Source organism: Anoplopoma fimbria, chromosome 8 (genome assembly GCF_027596085.1).
Source record: "Anoplopoma fimbria isolate UVic2021 breed Golden Eagle Sablefish chromosome 8, Afim_UVic_2022, whole genome shotgun sequence".
Classification (NCBI taxonomy): domain Eukaryota; kingdom Metazoa; phylum Chordata; class Actinopteri; order Perciformes; family Anoplopomatidae; genus Anoplopoma; species Anoplopoma fimbria.
In genome coordinates, this window is record NC_072456.1 from 27,392,975 (window position 1) to 27,418,710 (window position 25,736).

The following is a 25,736-nucleotide window of genomic DNA, read 5'->3' on the forward strand; positions in this document are numbered from 1 at the left end:
TAAATGCCACACACTGTAAATACCTTTAAATGCCACACACTGTACCTTTAAATACCTTTAAATGCCACACACTGTACCTTTAAATGCCACACACTGTACCCTTAAATACCTTTAAATGCCACACATTGTACCATTTAAAAACACTTTAAATTACTTTCCTCAGTTATTCTGAATGAACTCACTTCATTGTAAACTTTATTGTATTCTACTTTATTGTATTCTTCAACATGTCCATCATTATCACTGTTCCTGGGGACTGTGAATCCTGATCCAGTCCAGCCCCGCACTCCACTCCACTCCGCGTTTCCCCGCCTCCTCTCTCCCCCTGTTTCCTGAACCCACCTCCAGAGCAGCGGAGCCTCAGAAGACCCGGCGGAGCGGCCAGGAGCGCACAGTCCGTGAGAGGAGGCTGGGATGGGGGTCACCAGCAGCTGAACCCCGCGGACCCGCACCAAGGGTCCGAGGAGGAGGGCAGAGAACCTGCTCACTCTTTTGGGTCACTTTAATTGGATTTAAACCATGCCATTCTCCAAACGCGTGGTGCAGCCGCAGCGGCTCTGCAGGAGGACCACGGCGGAGGAGGAGGAGGCTGCTCCGCTGGAGGACCTGGGCTCCGTGAGCAGCGCGGCTCTGTCCCGGAGCCTCCTGCAGCTGTCGGACCTGGCCAGGCATGCATGCTCCGTGTTCCAGGAGCTGGAGGACGAGCTGGTGGCCGCCGGGCTGCGGGTCTGCGGGCTGCAGAGCCGGATCACTGGGATCCTGCAGGTCTGCGGCGGGCTGGACCCCAGACAGGAGGCAGTGCGTGAGTACACAGGCTGGTTCTGGGTCTTATTGTGGGGGTGGGTCCCACGGAGGAGCTGCACCAGGGGGCTCCTTTCTTTAGACTTTACTGCAACAAGTTATGCACAAAAGTTTTCTCAAGTTTTCTCTGTATTTGTTATTTAAATATTCCTTAAAAGTTGTTGGCTGGAAGTTCAGATCTGTTCCCACCTGAGGTCATTTTTTATTATTATTATTATTTTTTACTTAAACATAATATACTTATTATAGTCATTTGTTTTATTTCTGTGTCATAATAATAATAATAATAATAATAATAGTAAAACATTGCATTATTATAGGAGCTTTTGAAAATGTACTCAAAGTCACTTTTAATGTTAAACACAGAAACATTAAAGTTACATTTATGTATAAGAAATGATGACATCATTATCTTATTATGGTGCATGCATGGAGGGGGTCCCACAGAGGAGCTGCACGAGGGGGCTCCTTTCTTTAAACTTTACTGCAACAAATTATGCACAAAAGTTTTCTCACGTTTTCTCTGTATTTGTTATTTAAATATTCCTTAAAAGTTGTTGTTTTGTGGAAGTTTAGATGTGTTCCCAGGCTGAGGTCTGATCAACACCTGGAGCATTTTTTATTCTTTTTTACTTAAACATAATATACTTATTATAGTCATTTGTTTTATTTCTGTGTCATAATAATAATAATAATAATAATTAAACTTTAATTAATAGTAAAACATTGCATTATTATAGGAGCTTTTGAAAATGTACTCTTTAATGTTAAACACAGAAACAATAAAATCAATAACAATATAAACAAGGATATATTACATTATAACAGTAAAAAAACTAAAACATGCATAACTATCCTCACAGGTTGAAAGCAGATTTAAATGGTGATTTAACATTTGGCCACTCCCACATGGGATTACAGGACTCCACCATTTTTCATTCATATCAGAAGAACATATTACAGATTCTGAATATAACTTTAATAACAGTAGAGCCAGAGAAAAAAATGATAAAACATATAGATATGAATTCTCTTTTTTTGTTAGAAGTGTGACATGTTGCTCAACATCCTTCAAGAAAACAACAACAAATTTGTTTTTTTACAGTTAAAGTTACATTTATGTATAAGAAATGATGACATCATTATCAAATGTATTTTAAAAAAATATATTTGTATACTTATTAACACCTTACTTTTCTATAATAATATTAATAAGTCTTATAAGATATGATCAATGCCAGAATTTCTTGGCATCAGAACAAAACTGTTTCAAAATATTCATCACAGAAAGAGCAGCTTTTATTAGTCTTTTTTTGTAATTTCTGCATGTAATATTTGGCAGGTTAATATTTTTTATTATTATTTTTATTTTATTTCCATTTTTTTTATTAATATTTCAATATCTGTTGTCAACTCTCAGTAATATTAGAAAAACTCTTTTCTAACTCTTTTCCTGTTCTATAAAGTGTTTCAAACAAACATTTAAAACACTTTATTTTGAAGGACACCTTAACCTTTGGAAGCAGTTTACCTGTTTGAGAGTCTCTCGCTGGGAATTGCGTCAAAACATCCATATTTCTAGATCAATACTTGTCAATAGTTCATAGTCAATAGTACACGTGTTTTTTTTGTATTATTGATATGGATATGAGAATAAGTTGGACTCTGAAAACGTCTCAGTTTTGCTGCTGTTCTAGTTGGACTTGTTGGCCCACAGGTGAGAATTCATTACCCTGATAACACATGTGTGTGTGTGTGTGTGTGGGGGGGGTATTTATGTTTAAACTCTCCAGGAAGCACTTAGGGAACCTGTGCACCCCCTCCTCTACTCCCAGACCCCCCCATTGGACATATCACTGCTTTAGTTGAGGTTCAGCAAGTCCTTGCATGCCTCCCCCCCCCATCCCCAGACCCTGCTTCCTGTGGTCTGGGACTGGGTTTGTCCGCCTGCAGGTATTTATCAGAAACCAGGACCTGACCCCTCTTAGAGCTGATTTAAACCTTGAGATGTCTGCAGAGTGTTTGTAGCTCTTGTTTTTTGGACAGATTTTCTGAATATTTCTTCACACACATTCCCAAAAAAGCTAAATATTTGCAGAAATGTCTGTAAAGCTCCGGACTCATCTCGGTGGTATCTGGATATCTGAGCCGCGGTGGTTTTGTGGTTTGATTCTGATCTGAGGAGACTCGTCTCTGAGCTGGGAGGCAGAACATTTGATCACAAGAGACATTCTATCTGGTTTCCTAACAGTTCATCAAAGTTAGATTTTTACTGCAGATCTCTGTTTCTAATCAGGGAATCTACTTTAATGAAGAGAATCAGTGATGAGAAGGTTTTACAGCTGCAGCAGTGCTGACATTAGAGCCTTATTTTATGAATAAAGTTGAAAGATATGAGGAAAATATGTGATTAAATTGTTGAATATCACGATAACAATATCATTTACGATAAATAATCAGATGATTCATGGTAATTTGAGTATTCTGGTTTAAATATAAATCACATTGCCTGTTAAAATAAAAACTTTCTTTTTTGAAAAAAGGGCTACATTAACAGTCAGAGTGTGATTTGTCCCACGTTTTCAAGGTACAGTGAACATGTTTGGTGCTCTTTACCAGATAACCCCCCCCCCCCCCCTCCCTTCAGCCTGGAAAAGCCTAATTACTCTTAATTGTGCTTTTGGTATGGATGTGTGTCAGTGCAGCCTTAAACAACAGAACCCCCCCCTCATCTGAATGACAATCAGTGTAAATGGATCAGTTCAAGGCACCGGGAGCTCAGCGGGGGGGGGACGACTCGTCTCCACTGCTGCTGATTCATCCACCATGTTGGATTATGCATCGATATCGGACATTGACCCTATTGGTTTGGCATCACAAGTACTGTCCCTTTAAGACCGCCCTGCTGGAGAACCTTTGTTGTGTCATATTGTGCTAATATTTGTATATTTTTAAATACGTTGTGTGATGCTGACACATTTGGGTCAGAGTGGTTTTTTTTCTTTCACTTCTGCTCCATCCAGAGCCTTTTATTTTTTTATCAACACCACCAGCAGTACCAGAGTGGTGCTGAGAACACCGGCCGGTCCATAAATATAGAAAACACTTCAGTGATGCTTCTACTGTTTGTGACTATTAATACACCACTGGAATAAAACTGAATAACACCAGAGATCCTGTTAGACAAACAGTACGCTCTTTAAAATGAACTCACGGCTCGGATCATATCCAGGTTTTGAGTCACAGATCTAACTTTATATGACTTTCAGAGATGTCCCGATAATTCTAAATGTTCTCCTTGTATTCTGTTAAAGTCGTCAATAGTGGTTATTTGCATAAACACAAACACGATTCATCAGGAAATAAAGGATTGTACAACAGTTTGCAAGGCTGGAGCACAGATGCATGCACAAGAGAAAAGTTTTTGCAGAACTTTATAAACGAGGTTTCACTACGAGGGCAACACGACTGCGTTTTATGTTAAGACGAGTATGAACGAATGCATTTAAACAAGAATATTAGTAGAGTTTTCATATTCATTAGCCATGTAAACAGCTTAGTGTGACAATGTAGTCAGTGATTCTAAAGGGATGAAAACATGAAGAAGTTGTCTGTTTAGTAATCTATTTATCCAAATCCATGGATTTCTATCTGATCCTCGGCCTCACACACAAACACACACTTGAACACACACTTGAACACACACACACACCAGCAGCCTGGCATGTGTCGCTGTGTTTGGACAGCTCTCTCTGTGACACCCAATCAATGTCTGTGTTTGACGACCATCAGAGCTCCGTGGTGCCGTCCCACGTTAGAGCACTCTGCTGGGTTTTAGGTTACGCCGGCTCAGTGTGGTGGTGGTGGTAGTGGGGGGGTTCTGGTCTGAGAGCACATGGCTGGAAGTTTACCACATTCCTTCAGCAGACCGCTCCAGAGACGGTCTCTCAATCCAAACAGAGGAAAAGTCTCACAGATCCTCTCAGTAGAACTCTAAACAGATCAAACGAGCAGCAATGCGGCTGTTTTTATTATCTGAACACGGCGTAGGATTTCAGCCTGATAACGTATGAACATGTTTTCATACAAATAATTTACAAAATCATTTTAAAGATATTACAAGCATAACCCTTGTCATATTTCCTTGTGAACATCATGACGCATACATTTGTAATGACGCAGTGGGAAGCCACAACATAGTTTGACATAGAGTTTTGTGCAGGTTACAGTTGGGCATCGTGCTGTAGTTTGATGTCGTGCTGCACGAGTTTGTTGGACGTCATAACGAAGAGTTTGACGTCATTACTGATTGTCTGACTTCCTGACGCATAAGTTAGACGTCGTGACAAAGAGTTTAACGTCATGACAAAGAGTTAGATATCATGACATAGGAGTTAGATATCATGACATATGAGTATGACGTCATGACAAAGAGTTAGATATCATGACATAGGAGTATGACGTCATGACATATGAGTTAGATATCATGACATAGGAGTTAGATATCATGACATAGGAGTTTGACATCATGAAAAAGAGTTTGACGTCATGACAAAAGATTTTACATCATGACGTATGAGTTGACGTCATGACATATGAGTTTGACATTTTGATAAAGAGTTTGACGTCATGAAATATGATTTTGACGTCATGACATACTAGTTTGACGTCTTGACGCATAAGTTTGACGTCTTGACAAAGAGTTCAGCGTCATGAAAAATAATTTGACGTCTGGACGCATGAGTTTGACGTTAGTTTGACGAAAATGGAAATATGAACCTCAGAGGAATAAAATTCTGATGTATCGGACAAATTGGTGCCAGTTCTCAACTGGAAGCGGTTCTCAATTCCCATCACTAGTTCAACCCATCATGCTTTAGTGTTGCAAACTATGTGCATAGTCTTATTACTTATTATTTTAGAGACTCTAAAGTAATAAGTGTTATTGTTATTTGAAGCATAAACCTTTAATAAACTGACAAAATGCAAAAGGTTTTATTTTCACATCATTTAGATAATTATGTGCATACACAGTCCTCTACACCAAGGGAAACTGTTTGGAAATGATCCCACATATTAAAAAAGCATCCAGGATCAATATTTTATCTTTTATATAAACATTTATATTGCTGCTAGTAGAATTATCTTTGAACAAATGTGCACTGAAGCATTAATTAAGCAGCCGACTAATTGAGTTTGCTTTAAAATTCTAGTAGTGACTTAATGACCGTCACATCCAGTTTAAACTCAAACTACATGTTACGTAACATTTAATAAAAGACAAGCGCCTGCAGCGGTTAGAGTTCCTCACGCCGGTTCTTTAAAGAGCTTCAGGCTTCTACTGTTCTACTTTTCCGCTCGCTTAAACAAACCGCTCGAGTAAAACGGAGCGCCGTGTATTCAAGCTCTGCAGTTTACATCCTCCATGTTTCTTTATTCCACTTCCTGCAGCTCTGTGAGCCTCGTCCTATACTGGAATAAAAGTTCATCTCTGCTACTATAAACTACTATAAGCTCAGAGCAGGAGACCACATTTCATTGACTGTCCCTCCATTAGCGGGACTTTGATTCACTAAGCGAGGCGAGTCGATGCACGCTGCATCCGAGGTCAATCAATGTCAGCGTTCAGCTTCAGATATGCAGAAATGAAAATGTTTTGGCAGCGTGTGAGGTCTAGTTTTATCAGTAGTGATTCCACTTTTGTTTTTATTTCATTGGTTTATTTGGTAGAGACGATGCACAAGAGGCAAGAGGCTATTTTACATCTGTAGTCCCTGAACAGATGTTACAAATTCACCCTAAAAAACTGAATATGAGATAAAAGAATTTTTTTAAAGTTATGGATCATTTATCCTTTTATAAGCATGCAGAAACAACAATAAAACAAGACAGAATATTAGAGTAGAAACATCATTTAGGACACCCTAAACTACATTGTCAAGTACTATTAAGACATGCAACTCATAAACACAACCCATGCAAAGCAAAATAATGAGGGATAATTATGTTAATAGAAACATGGACTAAAGACAAGATTATGCTGCATTCTTATGATGTGTTCAAACCAGCATCCAAGTGAATATTTGCATCGTGTAACTCGGGTAGTTTGGGTTCATTTGTGTTAATTTGCAAAAAAAGCCAAAATCGCCGAACTCGAGGCTTCAGTCCACAAACCAACGGGCGACGTCACCATGACAACGTCCACTTCTTATACACAGTCTATGGTCCAGGTCTCGACTGGTCACTGGGGTGGAGTTTGATTCTAGTGAAGCTTTTGCAGAAAATGCAGAATGACTGAAATCCCTTCTTCCTGAGTGGTAGTTTATCAGGCAGAAGAGTTAAATATAAGTGGCGTGAACAGATGTGGAAGGAAGTTAATGCCAGCAGCCTCAATCTCTTCCCTTAAAGAGAACAAAGACGTTAAATCATTCACACAAAGAGCCAGTGAAGCCTCGTCTCCCTCATTATCAGAACCAGGAGCGTATCTCTGCAGGTCCGGACAACCTGCCGTTGATATAGTACCCCGGCTAATTATAGAGCGCATTTCAAAGACCTGCTCATTTATTCCTGCAGACAGACAGTTAGACGGCCCAGACAGCCAACAGGGCTCAACAATGAGGATTGCCCCCGGGGGCAAATAAAACTCCACGTCACGGGAAGTAAAGTCAGAAAATAACTTCACTGAGCTGGCAAAAAAAGGAATCAAACACATAGTTTCTTTCCTGGAGCTGATGATGGAAGTACAGCTGGGCCATAACTCCATATGATAATAAATCATCTTTCAGTGGAATCATGTCATGATGAAATCATGCATCCAGATATCGTGATTGATAATAACAAGCACGTACTCAAATTTCCCTGAAAAAAAGCTTATTCGCCAATAAAAAATTGAATTAAATGCGAAAATATTCTTTACTTTTTATTTGGCGAGTATTTTATTCACACCAGAGTAGAGCTGCAACGATTTATTGATAAATTGTCGACTATTAAATGAATCGAAAACTCTTTTGATGATAGATTATTTGGTTCTATTCATTTTTAAAGACAAAGTCAAAACTCTCTGGTTTCAGCTTCTCAAATGTAAAAGTTGTATTTGAGTTGTGGATAAAACACTCTTTGGGACTTTTGGGAAACCCCAAACAACCAGGTAGTTGCAGCCCTACACAAGAGTCAACAAAAACCATGTGGTTATTTTAAATAGACAATTTTATTTATTGATTTATCAGTAAAAATGCTGTATCGTGATAAAAGATTTAACCCTTGATGGAAGTAGCGAGTAGTGAACCATCATCTCTGCAGAGAGTTGCACATGCTCAGTAACGATCAAACGCTCGTAAAAAGAAGTTTAGGAGCCGAAGTGCAAGAGAGCGTTTTAAATATACTGGAAAGGTAGTTGGATGGCAAAACTATGGTGTCATGTTTCATATTTTTTACCTTTTTAAAATGTTGTTATTTCATAGTTGCTAATAAATACAACAATTTGTAATTTAATAAAACATGAAGGTTGAGCCCTGCCATGATGCTGCTTCCTGTTGTTTTCATCGTACTGTCCAGCAGCTGATCCATTCCATATTCCTTTGTCTTTCCTCTTGGATTATATTCAGCACTCTCACTTTGCATTTTTGGGAACCGATTATGAAAAAGAAAACCTGTGAACAAACCAACAGCTTTGTAACCTGATAATATTTCATAAACACGTTATTGTAAGCAAAATAGTTTAAACACCAGAGTGGTTTGACATTGAAACTAGAAATGCTGTCTTTGTACCGAGTTGAACTCAAGGTCTCCCCCACCCCCCAACACCCCCCCTTTCACTCCATTAACTCTGCATGCGTCTAACCCCCCCCCATTGAAGTGGTTTTCTGCTGAGCCCCTCTTGTCAAGTCAAGCATTCCAGAAAGCCGGTGACCAGTAAAACCACAGCGCTCTCCTCCACTTCTGGTACCCTTTCACCCCCCCCCCACACATGCTCCCTTAACTTGGCCTGGGTGGCTGGTGTGATTAGGGGGAGGTGGGGGGGGGTCAGAGTTAAAGGGGTGTGTTTGTTTATCAAAGGAGGCGTTTTGTTAAAATTAAGGTTTTTCAATGCTTTTGCTGGAGGTGAATGTGCAAATGATTATAGTTTTACATTCCTGCGGCGGGACCACCACGAGAGCGAGTGGGCGTCGTTACACCTCGAACCCTCGGCAGGTCTTCGGTGCTCCTAACTGTTGAGAGGAATGTGTGCATGAAGATTTTCCTGTTTTTTGTGCACCGTCAGGTTTCCTGCAGAGGAAGCTGATCTCTGGTTTGTTGTTTTGTTGGACTGGATTGTTTTTTTCGGGGTTTTCACGATAAGCTATCTGCTCGGCCCCGAGGTGTGTGTTATTAAAAAACATTTCCCAGGAGTCATTACTCTTTATGGACTGGAGAGTGTTTGGAGACAATTCAAGCCTGTCCTGAAGAGGAGGTGGATGGGGGATGGGGGTGGGGGGAGTCGTTTACCCCCCTGACCTCAAAAGCCTCCTGACCTCGAACCTCCCCCCCACCCCAACCCTTCAAAAACACAAAAGAGCAAACACAGACGCCTCCATCTTGCTTATCACCCGGTCTTCTAAAGACTTGAGCGGCCAATTAGAGTGGATTTAAGGTTTGACATGATGCTGAATGGCCACAGGTCAGAGGAGTCCTGTTCAGACTCAGTCCAGAGCGATGGATGATTAAACTGTCAAAGTCAAGTCACTGAGCCGTGAACAGATAACCAGGGTTAGTTTATATCCTTCACTTCCTCCGATGGTTCTAAATCATTGAGCTGCAGAAACATTCAGTCACAGTCGGGCAAAATCTTATTTCTTTCCATAAATCCATGCTGTTGGTCCTTGTTTACCTCCGACTGTGTCCTTTTAAAAGTATTTAACCAATGAAAATGTTTGTAGATTTGTCAGAGTAACATTTAGCTTCGTGGTAACTACGTCTCTCGTCTCCCAACACCAACATGGCCGTTAGCTTAGCTTGCTAGCTAGCTAACTTAGCTACTTTCCAAATGTAGCTTTATCTTAGCTGACATGTTTTATTCAGTGACTCTTTTTATCAGAGAGAAGGGGCGAGTGAGACCAGTCATACTTAAGATAAGATTAATCCTTTTATTAGTCCCGCATTTAACGGTTGTAATCAATGACAGACAGATAACGCATCTTTATGTTTTGGTAAAATATTAATAATGGAATGACACATGCAAGAATCTGACCATATATGAAGACAAAAAGCTGTGTTTATATTAAAAACACACTTTTTTGGGTTTTAGAGACACAAGATTTCTGCCAGACAGCCTCAAAACACTCTTTAACTACGCATAAATAACTTCATCAATAACAATATTATTCTCATAACAAAAACAGTTTATTGCTTGTGATTTCAGAATAAAGGTCTGCGTGACCTCACCTCTTAAATCCGTAGAGATATTCTTTTGTCTCTACAACATCTGCTCAGCTCTCTGTCTGAACCCACATGTAGCTGTTAGTCTTAATGCTGCAGCTGAGACTGCAGAAAGATTAAATAAATACAAAGTCAAGTCAAACTAACTTTTCTGTAGCGTGCAGTTTACAGCCTCCTCACCACATTCCTTCTCCGTGGCAACCTGGAGGAAACATTGGCGGCTCAGAGGGCCGTAAAGCTTTTTGTCGGCCGCTCTTTGTCCTGCCGCCACCAGCCAGGAGCGCTTCAGGGCCACCTGCGAGGATTTCCTCTCCCCACTCAGAGACTTGTCTTTAAATGATATGATCTCCCACTCCTCCATATCCCCTCCCCCACCCCCCACCCACAGGCCTCCATCCTCACAAAGACAGACTTAAATATTACGCAATGGAATAAGTCTTATAGAAATTTTAAGACACATCTCGGGATCTTTGCAGGAAGAGAAGATAAAAAAAAGAATTCTTATGAGGTCTTTTCTTTTTTTTATTGCTCCTGGAAGGTCATTGGCTCGCTATCTGTTTAGAGGGATTAGCAGGAAGTGAGTGAGTCACAGTGGTATGAAAGGAACCATATATTAAGTAAATCCTCCCATTGCTTTCCAGCCAACAGGAAGTTATGTGTTGCAGTGAATTGTTGCATGGAAATCTAAAAGATATTCTCCTCTGACGTTAAGACAAAGTTAAGGTATAGAAACGCTGGGTGGTGGAGGAAGATGTGAGTTCAAAAAGACGTGATATTCAAACAGGAAAGGAAATGTGAGTTTCCAGTCTCTGCCATGCAGGTGTTTAGACTGGGATCTGACTGGAATGTGAACTCCCCTCACCTCGCCTCCCTGTAACCAGCCAGTGGATCGGCCTGGTCGGGCCTTTAAAGAGTTGAAAGAGTCTTTTCATCAATCATCAGACCATCACACACAGGCGGTGCAAAAAAAAAAGGAAAACACCTGTGGATATGTTAACGGTGGGCGAAGACAATTCTCTTCACCCGTAAAATATCTGGTGTCGGGTTCAGTTTGGTGAGTTACCTCATCCGAGCACAGAGAGGAAACAGAATATTTAAATAAGCTACTTTTACTACCATTTTAAGAGTCTTGTTAATGCCATTTTAAGGGAAAGTTATGGGAAATGAGATGAAAAAACAACACCACTCTTAAGTCTGTCTGATAAAAGATTAAGCTACATCCAGGGAGCAGTAATGTTAGCTTAGCATAAAGACTGGAAACGGCTAGCCTGGTTCTGTCCAAAGGAAGTCACTGCACCCGACCAAGAAATAGTCCGGTTCTAAGCTTCATGAAAATCACAAATATTGTCATTTTTACATCTCAGTTTTTATAAGAAATAAACAAACAAGATACTAAAAATGATGATGTATTTTTGTTAGCATATACATAGAGGCAGAATCATTATTTTGGCTGTAAAACTGTCTATATAACGTGTTAATAAGATGGTTTTTTTACGCTCAAACAGAAATAATATAGCTGCTTCCACGGTTTTAATTCTGTATGCTAAGCTAAGCCGGCTATTTGCTGTAGCTACATATCTAATAAACAGACAATTAATGTTCTCATTGCAAGAAAACAAATAAAAGTATTTCCCAAAAATGTCCAACAGTTATTTTAAAGTTTTGACATAGATGTAATAATTACACCTAACCAGAACCAGAGACTTTACTTCCACTCTAAAAGTCTTTATTATCAATGAATGTAATATTCTTGCTCAGACATCCTCAGACTCCGTCCTCATGGTCTTATCTGCTTCCTGCTGTGTTTGTACCGTCCTGTTGGTCCTCACTTGTCACACCGATACACACTTTTAGTTTTAAAGTTAACCCTGTAGCCGACTGACACCGAGCCTCACTGACCTGGTTACAGACCTTTCAGCTGCTCTGCTTCTCGTCACTTCATCAACTCTTTTTTCCACCAATGGACAGGATGGTTATTTTTCTAACTTTTATCTTCCCGAGACGAGTTCTGAGTGAGGGAACATGCACAAACCTCACCTAGAAGCTTACTAGGCTTACTGTGATTGACAGGTCTCGCCGTAAACGGAGTCTCTACTCCCTCCTCAGTCCTAATATGGTCACGTCTGTTCACTGGTTGCAAAAAAACATGATGGCGAAGACCATGACAAAAAAATCTATCCACAAACCAATGGGTACGTCCACTTCTTAAATACAGTTTATGGTGCAAGAGAGCGTTTCAATTATCTTGGGAACACGAGTTTGGCTATGTGGCGTTAGAGGATGTGAGCGAAACTCCAGATTAATTGACTTGAATAAAGATTAAATGACAATAAACTTTAGTCTTTGATGTAATTTGATGAACGCTAATAGAGAGGCCTCCATACAGGTTTCTTCTCCACCCTGCTCATTTTACTGTGAAGCACACTTCAAGTTCACCGTCCTGCCCTGGTCTTTTATACCCTCCTCCTCTGGGACGATTCCTCGCCATCCAGATCCATCTTTCATTCTTGCCAGTAATTTCTGTGCCTGCTCGCTCCCTCAGGCATTTTAGTATACTTTGTTCTTCTCTCTCGCCTGCTTTCTCTGAGCTTCTAGGTCTCTCTCTCTCTCTCTCTCTCTCTCTCTCTCTCTCTCTCTCTCTCTCTCTCTCTCTCTCTCTCACTGGTCTCTGTATCCCAGTTTCTTATTTTGAGATCCAGCCAGTCCCGCTCCGAGCGGCCCCACTGGGAGGAGACCATCCTGCTGTAGCAGCAAAAAAAAGTGGATGACCTGCTCTCCATTATGTGCTGCTTTTCACTGAGCAATTCTTATAATTAAACATCTACTGACCACCAATCAATATTAATATTTAATACAGTATTAATGTATTTATACATAATGAATGTATTCATTGCACAGTGAGTTATTGTGCTTAAAGGGAAACTGCTGATTTGCAATCAGCTATTAATTTTTCCCAATGTTGGAATAAAATATAAAGCAAATCTCATGGCAATGCCACGACATATTAAGGACATTCCACATGTCATTATAACGGATTTGTGTCATTTCATGCAAAGTTGTTATTAGTAAAGTTCAGGAAATGTATCATGGTTGGGCTTGAAATAAGAACATAAGCTAAGTACAACTATGTGACATAAGTGCAGGAAACGAGTCACAAACATCACTAACATAACTTTAAAATAACTCAACAACACTCAAACACACGAACGCCGGTCTCCTGGTTGAAAGTCCTGTGTTTGTTTCACTGTTTATACTTTGTCACTTCCTCTGAGCGTAGCATATTCAAGCTACATGGCTTAAAATGACATGCACAAAACAAAAAATGGCGTTCCTATCGCACACTAAATTACATACAAATTGTTGTGTCATTTGTTGAGACCGGCTGTGAATGCAAACGAACCATGTTTAACTTTCCTCCACGCTGCCAGCACCCAGAGCTCCCTGCTTATTGGTCAGCAAGATGGTTGTTGTTTGAACTAAAGATTGTACTTAATGGCTACTTATATGAGCCAGAATCACAGACTGTATATAAGAAGTGGACGTTGTTGTCATGACGTCACTCATTGGTTTATAGACTAACGTTTTGAAGCCTTGAGTTTGACATATTGGCCGTCGCCATCTTTTCTTTTGCAACCAGTTAACAGGAAATTACCATATTTGGAATGAGGAGGAGTGACATAGAGACGCCGTATACGTCTTTGGTAGAGTGCTGTCAATCACAAGGCAGCATAAAGAGCCCAGTGCATTCTGGTTGTTGTTTTCTACCTTTTGAACAAAAGTTAAAACCACAGCCCTTTTTTCTGTTTTCTGCGGTCATGTAGCAGCAATTTCAAAAATATCTGCGATCTTTCTTCTGCACGGACAGCCAAGTTTTATGGAAAGAGAAAGACGTACTTAGCTCACCAAAGTTCACTGCATTACATTTGATTTCTATGTAAATCCTCCCACAGAGTTTGTTCCAGCACGCAGCTCTTACCATAAGATATTTGATTACGAGAAAACAGGAAATCCAATCTCCCCATCAATTCTTCCCACATGTTTCCAAGGAATAGATTCTCACCCTGAAGAAAGATCCCCTTACCGATCTAAAAGTTTCTCTCTCAGAGCTCACTGGGGAGTTGTGACTTGGATGGGACTTCCCCTGATATCTGAGCACTGAAAACAGCCATCCAATGAGATGCTGCATTGTTGCTTTTGCACAATGAAGGTACAGAGTTCGTTAAATCCTCTGATTCCACCTGTCTTTCTAAAACAGTGGTGTTAATTTCACCATAACAAGCATGTTTACTGTTCACTTCGTAGTGATGCTGAGTAGTTTAAAGCTTCAGTGAATCCACACTCAACACCGAGCTTATTGGGAGAGACTGGGCACAAAAAAGGGAAATAATATTTGGGACAAACCCAGTTTTTTGTCCTCCATCGTTGCTGCTGTTTAATGATTTGCCAAGTCTGTGTTGGCAACCGGTCGACATCAGGCAATGAGCCGCCACAAAGCAACTTAGCAAAATTGCCTGGAAAGAAGGGCTGCAACTAAAGATGTTAATCGTTTGGTTCTATGAAATGTCAGAAAATAGCAAAAGATGTCCTCCCAGTTTCTCAAAGTCCAAGGTGACGGACTCCGCCTCCAGCTCCCTATGAAGATATGAACAACTCTAAGCTAACGATTCTTATTTTCAGGTGATTATACACTAATGAAAACATAGTTATGAATATTATCTTACATTTCTGCTAATAGATCCTGCAACATGCTACACACTGGCCCTTTAAATGTCTTGTTTTTTTAGTCCAAAACCCAAAGATATATAGTTTAATTATATAAATATATATATATATAAAAAGAGAGAAAAGCAGGAAATCTCCATGTTTGAGAGGTTGAAAACAACATTTTCTGCCATTTTTGCATGTCATTTTTTTTTTTTTTTTTTACAATAAATCAATTATCAAAATAATAAACATTATGTGCCTACTGACTTGAGTCTCTCATGGGGTTCAGTTAAAACGAAATGAAATTTTGAACCTAATTTTAAAAATTGTTGGAGATTAATTTCTGTAGATCGACTAATCGCAGCATTTGTCATTTTGGTTATGATAAGAACTCTGTGGGCGACATTGATAACCATGATTCAACATATTTGGTATTCAAAGTCCAAGCGCAGCTTAAAAAAAAGAGCCAAATACAACTTCAAACAGGAATCAGTATTTGAATAATCCTCTGATCCTCCGCGTACGTTGTGTAACAATGAAGCCAAAGGTCGTTTCAGCTGGCGAAGCTTTCTGTTCTGTTTTCACATGAAACATGACCTTGTGGAGACGTTTAGCTGAATTCACTTAACAAGTCTAGATTCTCTTTCCATGCGCACGTCTGTATTTGCACATGCATCAATAACATTTTGTTACAGATTGAAACAAGATAAACAGTCTCAGTTGTGGTTTGGACTCGTTTTTTGCCGACAGACCCCAGATAAATAATTCCTGGAAATAGATCTGTTGTGGAGTCATTTATGGGAAACGAGGGCTGTTGAACAGAACGGAACGGTCGGTTCATCTGGAGAGAGTCGTCCTTCCCTCAGGCTGCTTCTCAAATGGAAGCTGGACGCGGTGCATGTTGGAAAGTACCTGAAGGTGCTGCTGTGTTTTTTACCAGCTGATAAGAGCCATCTGTTGGCCGTCAGCCTGGAGCTCCTCGAGCTTTACTTTAGACTTTCTCCTCCTGCAGGAATAACCGTACTGTAACCAGACATCTGCATTTATTCCTGTGTTTTTACTTGTTTCCTGAAATGTATTTTATTTCAAACTGAAGGTCAAACATCCTCAAATAATCCAAAACGATCCATCCAAAATTATAATAAAGATTATGTGGTTTATGACTAAAAGCCCTGATGAGGTTTAACTTAAGACAAGCGTCACCAGTACTGCTACTTAACAGAGACTTTGTTTAAGTAGTCAAATGGCCACTTAGTCCACAGAGATGTGAAGTTGAACAGGACCAGAAAGTTTCTTGCGTGTATCAGTCTATCTGTGGGAAACTGATGCATAATAAACTTATGCTCTTTTCCTCTCAACTTTAACTTTATTGTCCCTGAGGGGTCATTTGGAAGCCATTGGAAGTCTAAACCTCCTTGTGGAGGGTCAAGTTCTCCATACAGACGACGAGGAGGACTCTCATGCCTCATAAGTTGCTCTCTTAAAGACATTATGAGAGACATCAATGATCTAACACATGGAGAGATGGATTTTTGTGGCCAATCGGTACAAAACACCCATACCTATGCATGTTTGAAAGGTTTGTCCTTCTATTCATCGCCACACAGCAGTCGGAGTTACATTTGCATTCATACTATGCTGCGTGTGAGGTCGAATCTTTCTCTGCTCGTGGTTAAACTTGTCTCTTCAATGCCACTTTTGTAATCTGATCATTCCAGGAAGCATTAACTGTCGAGTCTTTACGGCTCCAGGATCAGATCTTGCTCTCACTGGGATTTGATCTCATGCCCGAGTTGGCCTGGCTCTCATTGAGTTCAGATCTCAGAGAGGTGTGGAAAGGCATGTGGACACGATCCAGACAGATTTATGTTATTCATTCTGCTCATACACTCATTCTACATCACCACAGTCTTCCACAAGCTGCTATCTAAACGGCTGCTAGCTCTAACAGCAGCCATGTTTGTTGTCAATGTTCATAATTATATTGTTGGGGGAGTGTCTTTGGATGGAGGACTGAAGGGACGGACTGTCAGTGTTGACGACTTCAAGACTATCTTTCTAGATTTAAAGACTTTTGGAGCTAATGCTGCTAGCTAAGAGCTAAACTCACGAGTAGTCTCGCTATAACATAAAACATTTCCTGATTCTTCTGCATCCAAATAAAAGATTTTAGAAAACGAAATAAAGGAGGACTTTTATTGTGAAGAATTTACAGCAAAATGTGTTCATCACTGAATTAGCTTGGCTTTGTGAACGGCTATACTTCAACAGAACAAATATACTAAATATATGCAATTGAAGCAGCTCACATTGAAGTATGGAAACATGTTTATGGACACAGCTGAGGTTTGTTAACAACAGTAGCAGTGTGTTACCTCACTACCTCCAAATGTGGCTTGACTGGGAGCATTCCAGTGCGTCCACAGCACACAGACGCTTGTGTTTAGTCTCTTCCGACTGGTGATTACAACGACTAAATCAATTATCGACAATAGGCAATCGGTATTGTCGGCAAAAAATCCTGATCTGGGCATCTCTAAAAGCTATATTTGCTCTGTTCTTTTTATGCCGATATGATCCTCCACTCAAAAACCACAATATGTTCTTTTGTGAGCCGTTACAGCCCAGATGATACCAAATACAGGTTAAATTCCATGAGTCTCGATACCCAACTTGGTACCACGGAAAAAAGAAAACCATAAATCCCATCTACTTTAACACACTCGACTATTACCATTTTTTTTTTTTGCTAATTTATTATTAATCTCATTCAGTCCGCCTCAAGTTTCCCACCAAAAATGCAATCAAAGCAGGTCACATTAAAGCGTATATGGACCCAGCTGAGTTCTGGTCACTTGTTATTCCGTCCGACTTGTTATTCAAACACCCAAGGTTTGGTTTTTGACATAAGCATGAGCAGAACCGGCCAAATCAAAAGGGGTGAGTCAGACGATCCCTCTAGAAAAGAGAAACACATAAAAGCATTTGTGCAAATAAAATGGAGAGCAGGCCTTTGAGCGACCGCCGCTCTGAAACGGACCCGCGACGGGGCGACGGCCGGCCCTCTCAGATCTCTTTTGTGCGGACCAGCGTTCGTGCCAGCTGGCTGGCTGCTGGGAAGTTTTTGTGTAACTCATTACCTCCCCCATTGAGGAAACACAAAGCCACGGCCGCCATCACACATCAGAGGCGTCTTTCACCTTTAACGGGGAGGTCAAGGTCATGGTTAGCGTCGACGGAGACCGGGGTCACGGGATTCTGTGAACCAGGAGGAAGTCTCTCCATTCACTCCATGTTTGCACAGTTACCTCGGCAGCACTTTGTCTAAAAGGAAGAAATGTCCTGTTGTGGCAGGACACGCTGACGGCCATTGATTTGAATTCCTTCACTACATGTGTGTCCTTAAAGCCTCATTCACTCTGTTTTTATTGCCCTTATTGTTTGTTAAACGTCTCGGTGGCACCAGCCTTTGACAGAAACGCCTCATTTACCACCTCGATGATGTCTTTGTTCATTCCTGTCATAAAGGCGTCGTCTTGTTTTCAGTTTTGCCTGATGGAGCTGCTTGTTTGTGTTGGAGGTGTTTTAGAGCAGTGTGTTTTATTTTGAAAGTGTTTTTTAGAGGCGGATCAAAGACTGCTTTATTCTGACGGATCAGCATAACACGCTGAAATCAAAAGCACATGCGTTGTCCAGGTTGGGATGAAGGTGTAGATACAGAGTGGGAGAAAAAAAACCAAAGTTGTTGTTCTGGACCTGAAAAACATAATAAAGCGCATACCGAGGCGGATTACGGCGGCTTATCTAAAGCAGCAACAGTTTCTCAGCTTTTCTTTGGCTCTCACTCATCTGTGTTTGGATTCCTGGTCTCAGTGAAACAGGGCTCATGTCAGGTTGTTAACCCTCCTCATGGATGTGGGAACCGGTGAGACGTTTGACGGGACCATCTGTGCACTCTGCAGATGGCCCTGCTTGGTAAAGTGGGCCAGGTTTAGGACCCTGTGGCCTACCGAGGACGGGACAATGGAGATTACGGGTGTCTGATCTCTTGGTTTAAGGACTGCAGGACACGGGGAGGAGGGGGGGGAAGAACAGCCACAACCAGTGTTGTTTCATCCACATGAAGGAACTGAACATAAACCCTGTCACTGGGGATGAAATACCCTCTAACACGTGTGTTTTTTCTTCATTGATAAAGGTCACAAACGGCATTTATTCAGTGATAAATGACTCTGCAGTATTTATCAGCAGTGATGGAAACATAAAAACCAGGTTGGACATGATAATGTTAGTGACGCCTGTTGAAGTGAATATATAATCAATAAAATCAACAGGGGTTTTGGACAATAATTGTAATTTATTTCCATTTATTTCCAATAATCACCAACTCTGGTTTGTTGCAAATAAAACTCTTAATTTACAGAGTTTGGTGAGAAAAGAAACAGCTGTTATATGCTGTCCATTAAGCCACCAGACTCCAGTTAGAAAATAGTCATTTTACCCCGCTGATCATTGAAACACGCTTCATTCAACTCTGGTTAAAATAAACCCTTTACTCACTGAGTACGATGTGAAAAGAAACAGCCGTTGTTGGTCTTTCTCCTGTTCCAACCAACAATCAACATCTATGCTTGGTTTGGAATAAAAACCTTAACTCTCAGAGTTAGATGTAAAAAGAAACGTGTGTTTTATGCTTTTCCTGAAAGCCACCAGACTCCATTGACAGAAACAGAAATGTTACCTCTTTGATCGTTGTAAAACACATAACAATCAAACTGAGCAGAAACAAAATAAAACTCAACAAAACCTTTTACTTTGTCAGTCTTTCTACTGTTCCAACAGTTTGAAAGGGACTTAATAAGCAACGTCATATAACAGAACAAACCACCGTAACACTTTCACTGTTTACTAAACCTGTTATCTAGCGGGGTTAAGACGGCGAACTGGCACCAGAGAAAAAGACACTTGTCTGCTGGAAGTGGGAAAAGAGTCTATCGCCTATTTTTAGCGTGTTTTCTGCGTTAAAAAAAACTTTGCATCGCTATAATTTTGGGATAAAAAGGGTATAAAGAGTGACTGAGGTTTATTCACAGAACACAAGTCTTCTCATGTTTATGAGAGTGGAGTCTCAATTGTAGCTCTGGAAGCTTCTCTTGTTTGGAGGCCATTTGTCCTTCAGTGGCCCTCGTGTTGCCTTTTGTTGTGTCTTTTTATGGAGTTTTTTCTAAAGTCAGGCTTAAGAATAGAGCATTGAATAAAACGGTAATCATTCACAGAGGTCTGGACCTTTTTGGTTCTTTTTATTTTAGCGTAGCTCTGGTCCACATGAACCTCACGTTCCCACACCCTGTCTGGGGTTCTTGTTTTTCTTGATTGTTGATGTTGGTTCTCCGCCAAAGTCGGATTTCTGTTTGCTCAACCTGCCAGAGAGAAATGTAGAACTGAGAGTCTGCAGGAGAAACAGTACGCTGAAGGCAGGGGAACAGAGATGAAGTAGATAACCATATAACCAGAATAGATCACCACAAAGTTTTGTTTTTGACCGACACTGACTTCTTTTTAATCATAAAATATATAGCCTTGAATACCCCGCCTGGGGCTAATAAAGGATTGTCTTATCTTACCAGCTACTATAAAAAAAATCAATCATTGACAAGTTGTAGTTGGTAGCCGACAGAAAAAACATCATCTGGGCGTCTCTAAAAGTTTTATTATGCTGACGTTCCGATCTGTGACTCAAAACTGTGATATGATCTTTTGTGATCGAAACCAATACCGATAAAGTTCAGTGAAACTCGATTGCCTATTGGATACCACAGAAGAAATACTAAAATCGAAACCATGAATTCCATGTACTTTAACATACCCTCCTTTATTACCGTTAGCATGCTCTTTTTTAGCAAATTTCTTATAAATATACACTCCGCCTCAAGTTTCTCTGCAAAAACTACAGGATTACATGTGAACACATCATGATAACGTTATAATTTATCTTCACCCAGTACTAATTTTAACTAAACAGAGCCTGAACGCATCATAATGTAACTGAACTGAACCTCCGTTTGTGAGCCATTAGCGGTGCTGCTAACGTTACTAGCTCTCCTCCTGTTAGCCTGTTAGCGGTGCTGCTAACGTTACTAGCTCTCCTGTTGGTTTAAACACAGATTGGTTGTTTACAATGTAACATTATCAGAGATCAGAGACTAGAAAAGCATAAATGAAGTCCTGATCTCATATTTTACTGAATATTGGAGGATAACGATCGTCAGGAAAACTTTATTGAACACTGTGATGGTTAACGTTAGACTGTGGAATAAATCTGGGGTACACATGTGGACAGTATTATTTTATTGATCAGTCTGAGATGAACCTCTCTGTTAATGTGTTCATGGAGGTCAGATCCTGTTCTGTAAGTGTGTGTGTGTGTGTGTTTTGGCATTAGCTTGAAGACTTGAGTTTCTCTTCCCACAGATTTTGTTTTCATGACCTCTGCCACCAGAATACCTGAGAAATCTGAGCCGTTGGGAAACGATCCAGGATGAAGGTATCTAAGAGTGATTTACCTTCATCCTCCTCATCCGTGAAACACCTTCTGATTTATGACCTCACGTGAGGGAGTGGAGTCACTGATAGAGGCTTCGGCATCAGACAGATATCTCAAGTTATTATATTAGATTTGATTCGTTCCATTTTTTCCCCGTCAAATAAATATATTCATAATAACAGTCCAAAAACTATAATATACGGTTGTATAAAATGTCTTTAAGATATTTCGAGGTAGCGTTAAAATTTAACTGAAGCTCTCAAAGCCTTTTGATCATATCAGGTTGCACCACATGCAGAGACAATTCAGATTTCATGCCGAACGGACAATAAAAGACATAATTTATAAACACTAGATGTGTATAGGGAAAAATAAAAAACTACTAGATATCAGCATGAAACTTCCCCAGTTGATTACTGACATTAAGACAATTATTTTTTGTATTACAAGTTTTCTGAAATGTTGTGTTTAAATATGAGAATGAGGCATTATCTAATGGTCACTTTTGGTGAATTTAGGAGAAATCTACAGACGCAAACAGACAAAGTAGTAAAATAAATGTTTTCTCTCCACTCGTCATGTGTTATGGAAGAAAAATAGACCAACAATGCAACAACAAAGCTTTTCTAGTAGAAACACAGAGAAACATGTCTGTCTGATGAAGTCATGTGCAGCCAGAAGTCAGAACTGTGCCGAGCTTCTTCTTCGTCTGTGAAAAGGTCGCTGTGGCAGCTGCTTCCTCGTTCTCCATCTGTGAAATGTATACGTTCAATGCGGGCCTTTTGTTGCTCGGCGGCGATGGCACTGACCCGGGGTCAGCAGTTTGAATCCCACCGTGGATATACCCATTGTGAAAATATACACACGGTCTCTTATATTTAATGTGGACCAGGTGTCATCCCAACCAGGCCGGAGGGGGAGTGGAGGATGAGATGCAAAAAAAGAATAAGAAGTGAAGAAAGACATGTTTTTCAGTGTTTGTGCACGCGATCTGTGTTTTCATCCCGTCTGCTGTTCTTTCTCACAGCAGCATGGAGGTTTGTTGTTCTTGCAGATCTTTATTTACTCTGTAAAGAAATGACTTCTGGCTCCTGAAGAAACTTTTAGTCTGAAACCGGTTCAGCATGTTGGGTTTACAGTTGAAGCCCCGTTAAGGTCATGATTTATGACTGCAAAAATGAAAATAGATGTGGTTTATTGAGTAATTTGTTAGACTCAATAATCGGTAAAGACGGTATTTAGCAGGATGTGGCTGCAGGGAGAATGTGTTAGATCTCTACTCATCAGTTTGTCATTGCACATGTTTGTGATGTGATTCTATTTGCAAAATGTCGTGCACCAGATCTGCTCTCATGTTGATCTGCACAGACTCAGGTCTCAGCTGTGATCTGAAGTGTTTATTTAACCTTCAAGTTCATTTTTTACAGACAATATGTGGGTGAACATAAAACAATAATAACGTCTAAATAAAACGTGTCTACTTTATTACATTACTACGATATACTACATATTCTACATTATTTTCATTATTAGACTTTGATCTTATTGTGTTTATTATCTGACGTTGTTCTTTGGTTGTATTGTTTCTGATGTAACGCAGGTTTGATTATGAGTCAAATATGTCACTCTATTACTTGTGACACATAACGGATATTAATGTGTACTCAGTTATGCCTTTCTGCCGCTCAAAAACAACACATCGCTTGTTAAGAAATAAATCTTTAATTTAGCAAATTTTGCAGTTTTCTCTGAAATGCTTTCTTTAAAATATCTCCAAGTGTGTAATATTGGCATCATTCAGGATGTGCTTATCCTAAAAAACAAACAGGAAACTGCACAAAAGGTTAGGCAGCTCGCAAACCGGTAAAGACTGATGCTTCAGGGTCGTTTCCCCGTTGACGTGACGCCGACATGATGTAGCGCTGACGATCTTGAAGCGGTGGGTTTGGAAGCAGAGGTCAGTTGGAGTGAAGTCTCACGATCACACGAGTCATGATTCACGCTGGCGTTGATGATGGAGCTCTATAGCTGAATGTTCTGAGCTCCACAGCAGCTTAAAGCCTCAATCACTGGATCACAGTGCAAAGAGACACACCTTTTACTCCAGTAAATATAAATGACTGCAGTCAAAGTAGACTTTGTTTTTCCTTTCTTTTTATTGACTCACATTTTCCGATGTCTGTTACATGTCTTTACTGACTTATTAGCGGTTGATTTAATTGCTAAGTGTCGACGGAGTGGGTTGTTGTTGATGGTGATGGTGTTGCTCACATGTTGATACGGACGGATGTCAGTGACGTTGATCTCTGACACAAAGAATCTTTTCACCACGCAGCCTTCAGAAGAGACCGAGTGTTTTATGATGTCACAAAGGAGGTCAGGGGTCAGTCGGGGGAATTTCACATCAATCTTTGTAGAATGTGAGGATGTTTTACAGTCTGGACAAAGTGAATCCGTATTCAGAAATCAGATTTTTTTTAAAGGTGCACTGCAATGAATTAGCATATTCTCCTGATCCCCTGGATTATGATGTTTTATTTAATCTGTCCTTCATGACGCTGTGGGATTTATCCTAAAGAGAAGCTCGAGGTCTGTTTGGTTTTTGGGTTCCTGTCGTCTTCTTCAGTCCTTTTCTTTTTTTTCTGACCTCTGTAAAGTTGTTTGTGTCGTCTCTCTGTCACGCCACACGGCTCTCGTTGGTCACGCTCGTCGCCGTGAGTCGGGGAATAACCTTCAACAGTCCAAACATTCAAGAGTGAAGGAGTACAGGGACGCCACGGAGAACAGATGTGACCCGTCCATCTGGACTCTGACTCTCTGGTCCAAGGTGTCACTCTGTCACTCTGCTCATGTTTCCTGTCAGGGTTTCACGCCGTTTTCACACAGAGGCTGAACCACCGATCAGCTGAGAGCTCCTTTCCTTACGTAAACAAACCTGAAGAGGGTTTCCTGTCTTCACCACCGTGACTCATTGTCAGTGAATGCAGCTGAAGTTCAGCACACAAACACACACACATCAGATGACAGCTGGTTTACGACTACATCCACACTACTCCGCCGTTTTAGGACCCCTAAAACGGCAACGTTTGAAAACTTGGACGGGCAGAAACTATTTACTAACGATGACATAGACATCCACTCACACTACTCTATTGTGTTGCATCAGTTACAAAAAGTCCTTCCCTTATTCGTCACTCTGTCAAAAGAAAACCTACGACAGCCTTGATTACCGATTGACTACCAGGTTAATTCAACACAAGATTATTTCATATTTCGGTTATTGAAGTAGCCATGTTGCTTCTTTCCCATCTCTGTTGAGATCTGCACATGCTCAGTACGGATCGGGTAGCTAGAGACAAGTGTTGTTGTTGTTCCTGTGTAGCGTGAATTAACTTGCAGAAACCTGATCCAGAATTTAAGGCTGCTATTTCTGATATAAGCTGTTGCCTTAAAAAACTTTATTTTTAAATAAAACATATATTTTTTTATTTTTTTATTTGATTATTTTATTTGATAATTTTATTTATTTATTATTTTATATTTAAAAATATATATATTTATATTAACATCATTTTTTATATTTAAAAAATATATATATTTATTATTATTATTAAAAAAAATATGTATTAATTTAGATGCATATGAAGGAAAGCAAGGGTTTGAACTCTAGCTTGTGTCCACCTGTTTCTTTACTGAGTCATGTTGTCCAACATTCTGACAAACAATAGTCTCTTTCTATTAAAGACACATAAACCATATTGCGTATGTATCTACCTGACCTCAGACACTTTAATCTGGTCGGCCCTAATCTCTCCCGGTAGGTGACACACTTCTGTCCCTGTGAAGTCGGGTGTCACTGCTGGTGACCCGTATCGGGGCAAAGACAAAGCATCTGTCTGCTTAATTAATATTCAATCACAAGCTCCGCCCCCAAAACCAGCGAGAGTGACATCTGGTGCATTGTGGGTCGACCCAAGCCGCCTTCTCATCACATGTTTTATTCAAATATAAGACAGCTTTCACTCAGACACATGACTGTTTGTAACGTGATTCATTTCAAATACTCGTCGGCATATTTATGGTAACTTTAAAAGTTGTGAAATCTAGTAAAGCATTTTACATAATTTATTTTTAATTAAGCTCTAGGAAACTATTCTGAGCTGAGTAGCTTTGGGAAGGAATGTATTCACTTGATTTATTGTCTACAGTTAGAAGAGGAGATTGTTAACTCTCCTATGTCTGTACAATTGATATGAAGCTACATCTTGTAGCC

The 25,736-nt window shown here is 40.2% G+C and overlaps 1 protein-coding gene across 1 annotated transcript in view; it reads left to right on the forward strand.

Annotated features, from left to right (window-relative positions):
* Nucleotides 1–499: 499 nt before the first annotated feature.
* Nucleotides 500–25,736, forward strand: part of nhsa (Nance-Horan syndrome a (congenital cataracts and dental anomalies)) — a 61,225-nt gene continuing 35,988 nt past the window's right edge. Inside the window, exon 1 of the mRNA XM_054602846.1 lies at nt 500–802. Within this exon, the coding sequence (XP_054458821.1) occupies nt 520–802 (283 nt within the window). The 5' untranslated portion in view covers nt 500–519. The remainder of the gene's footprint in view (nt 803–25,736) is intronic.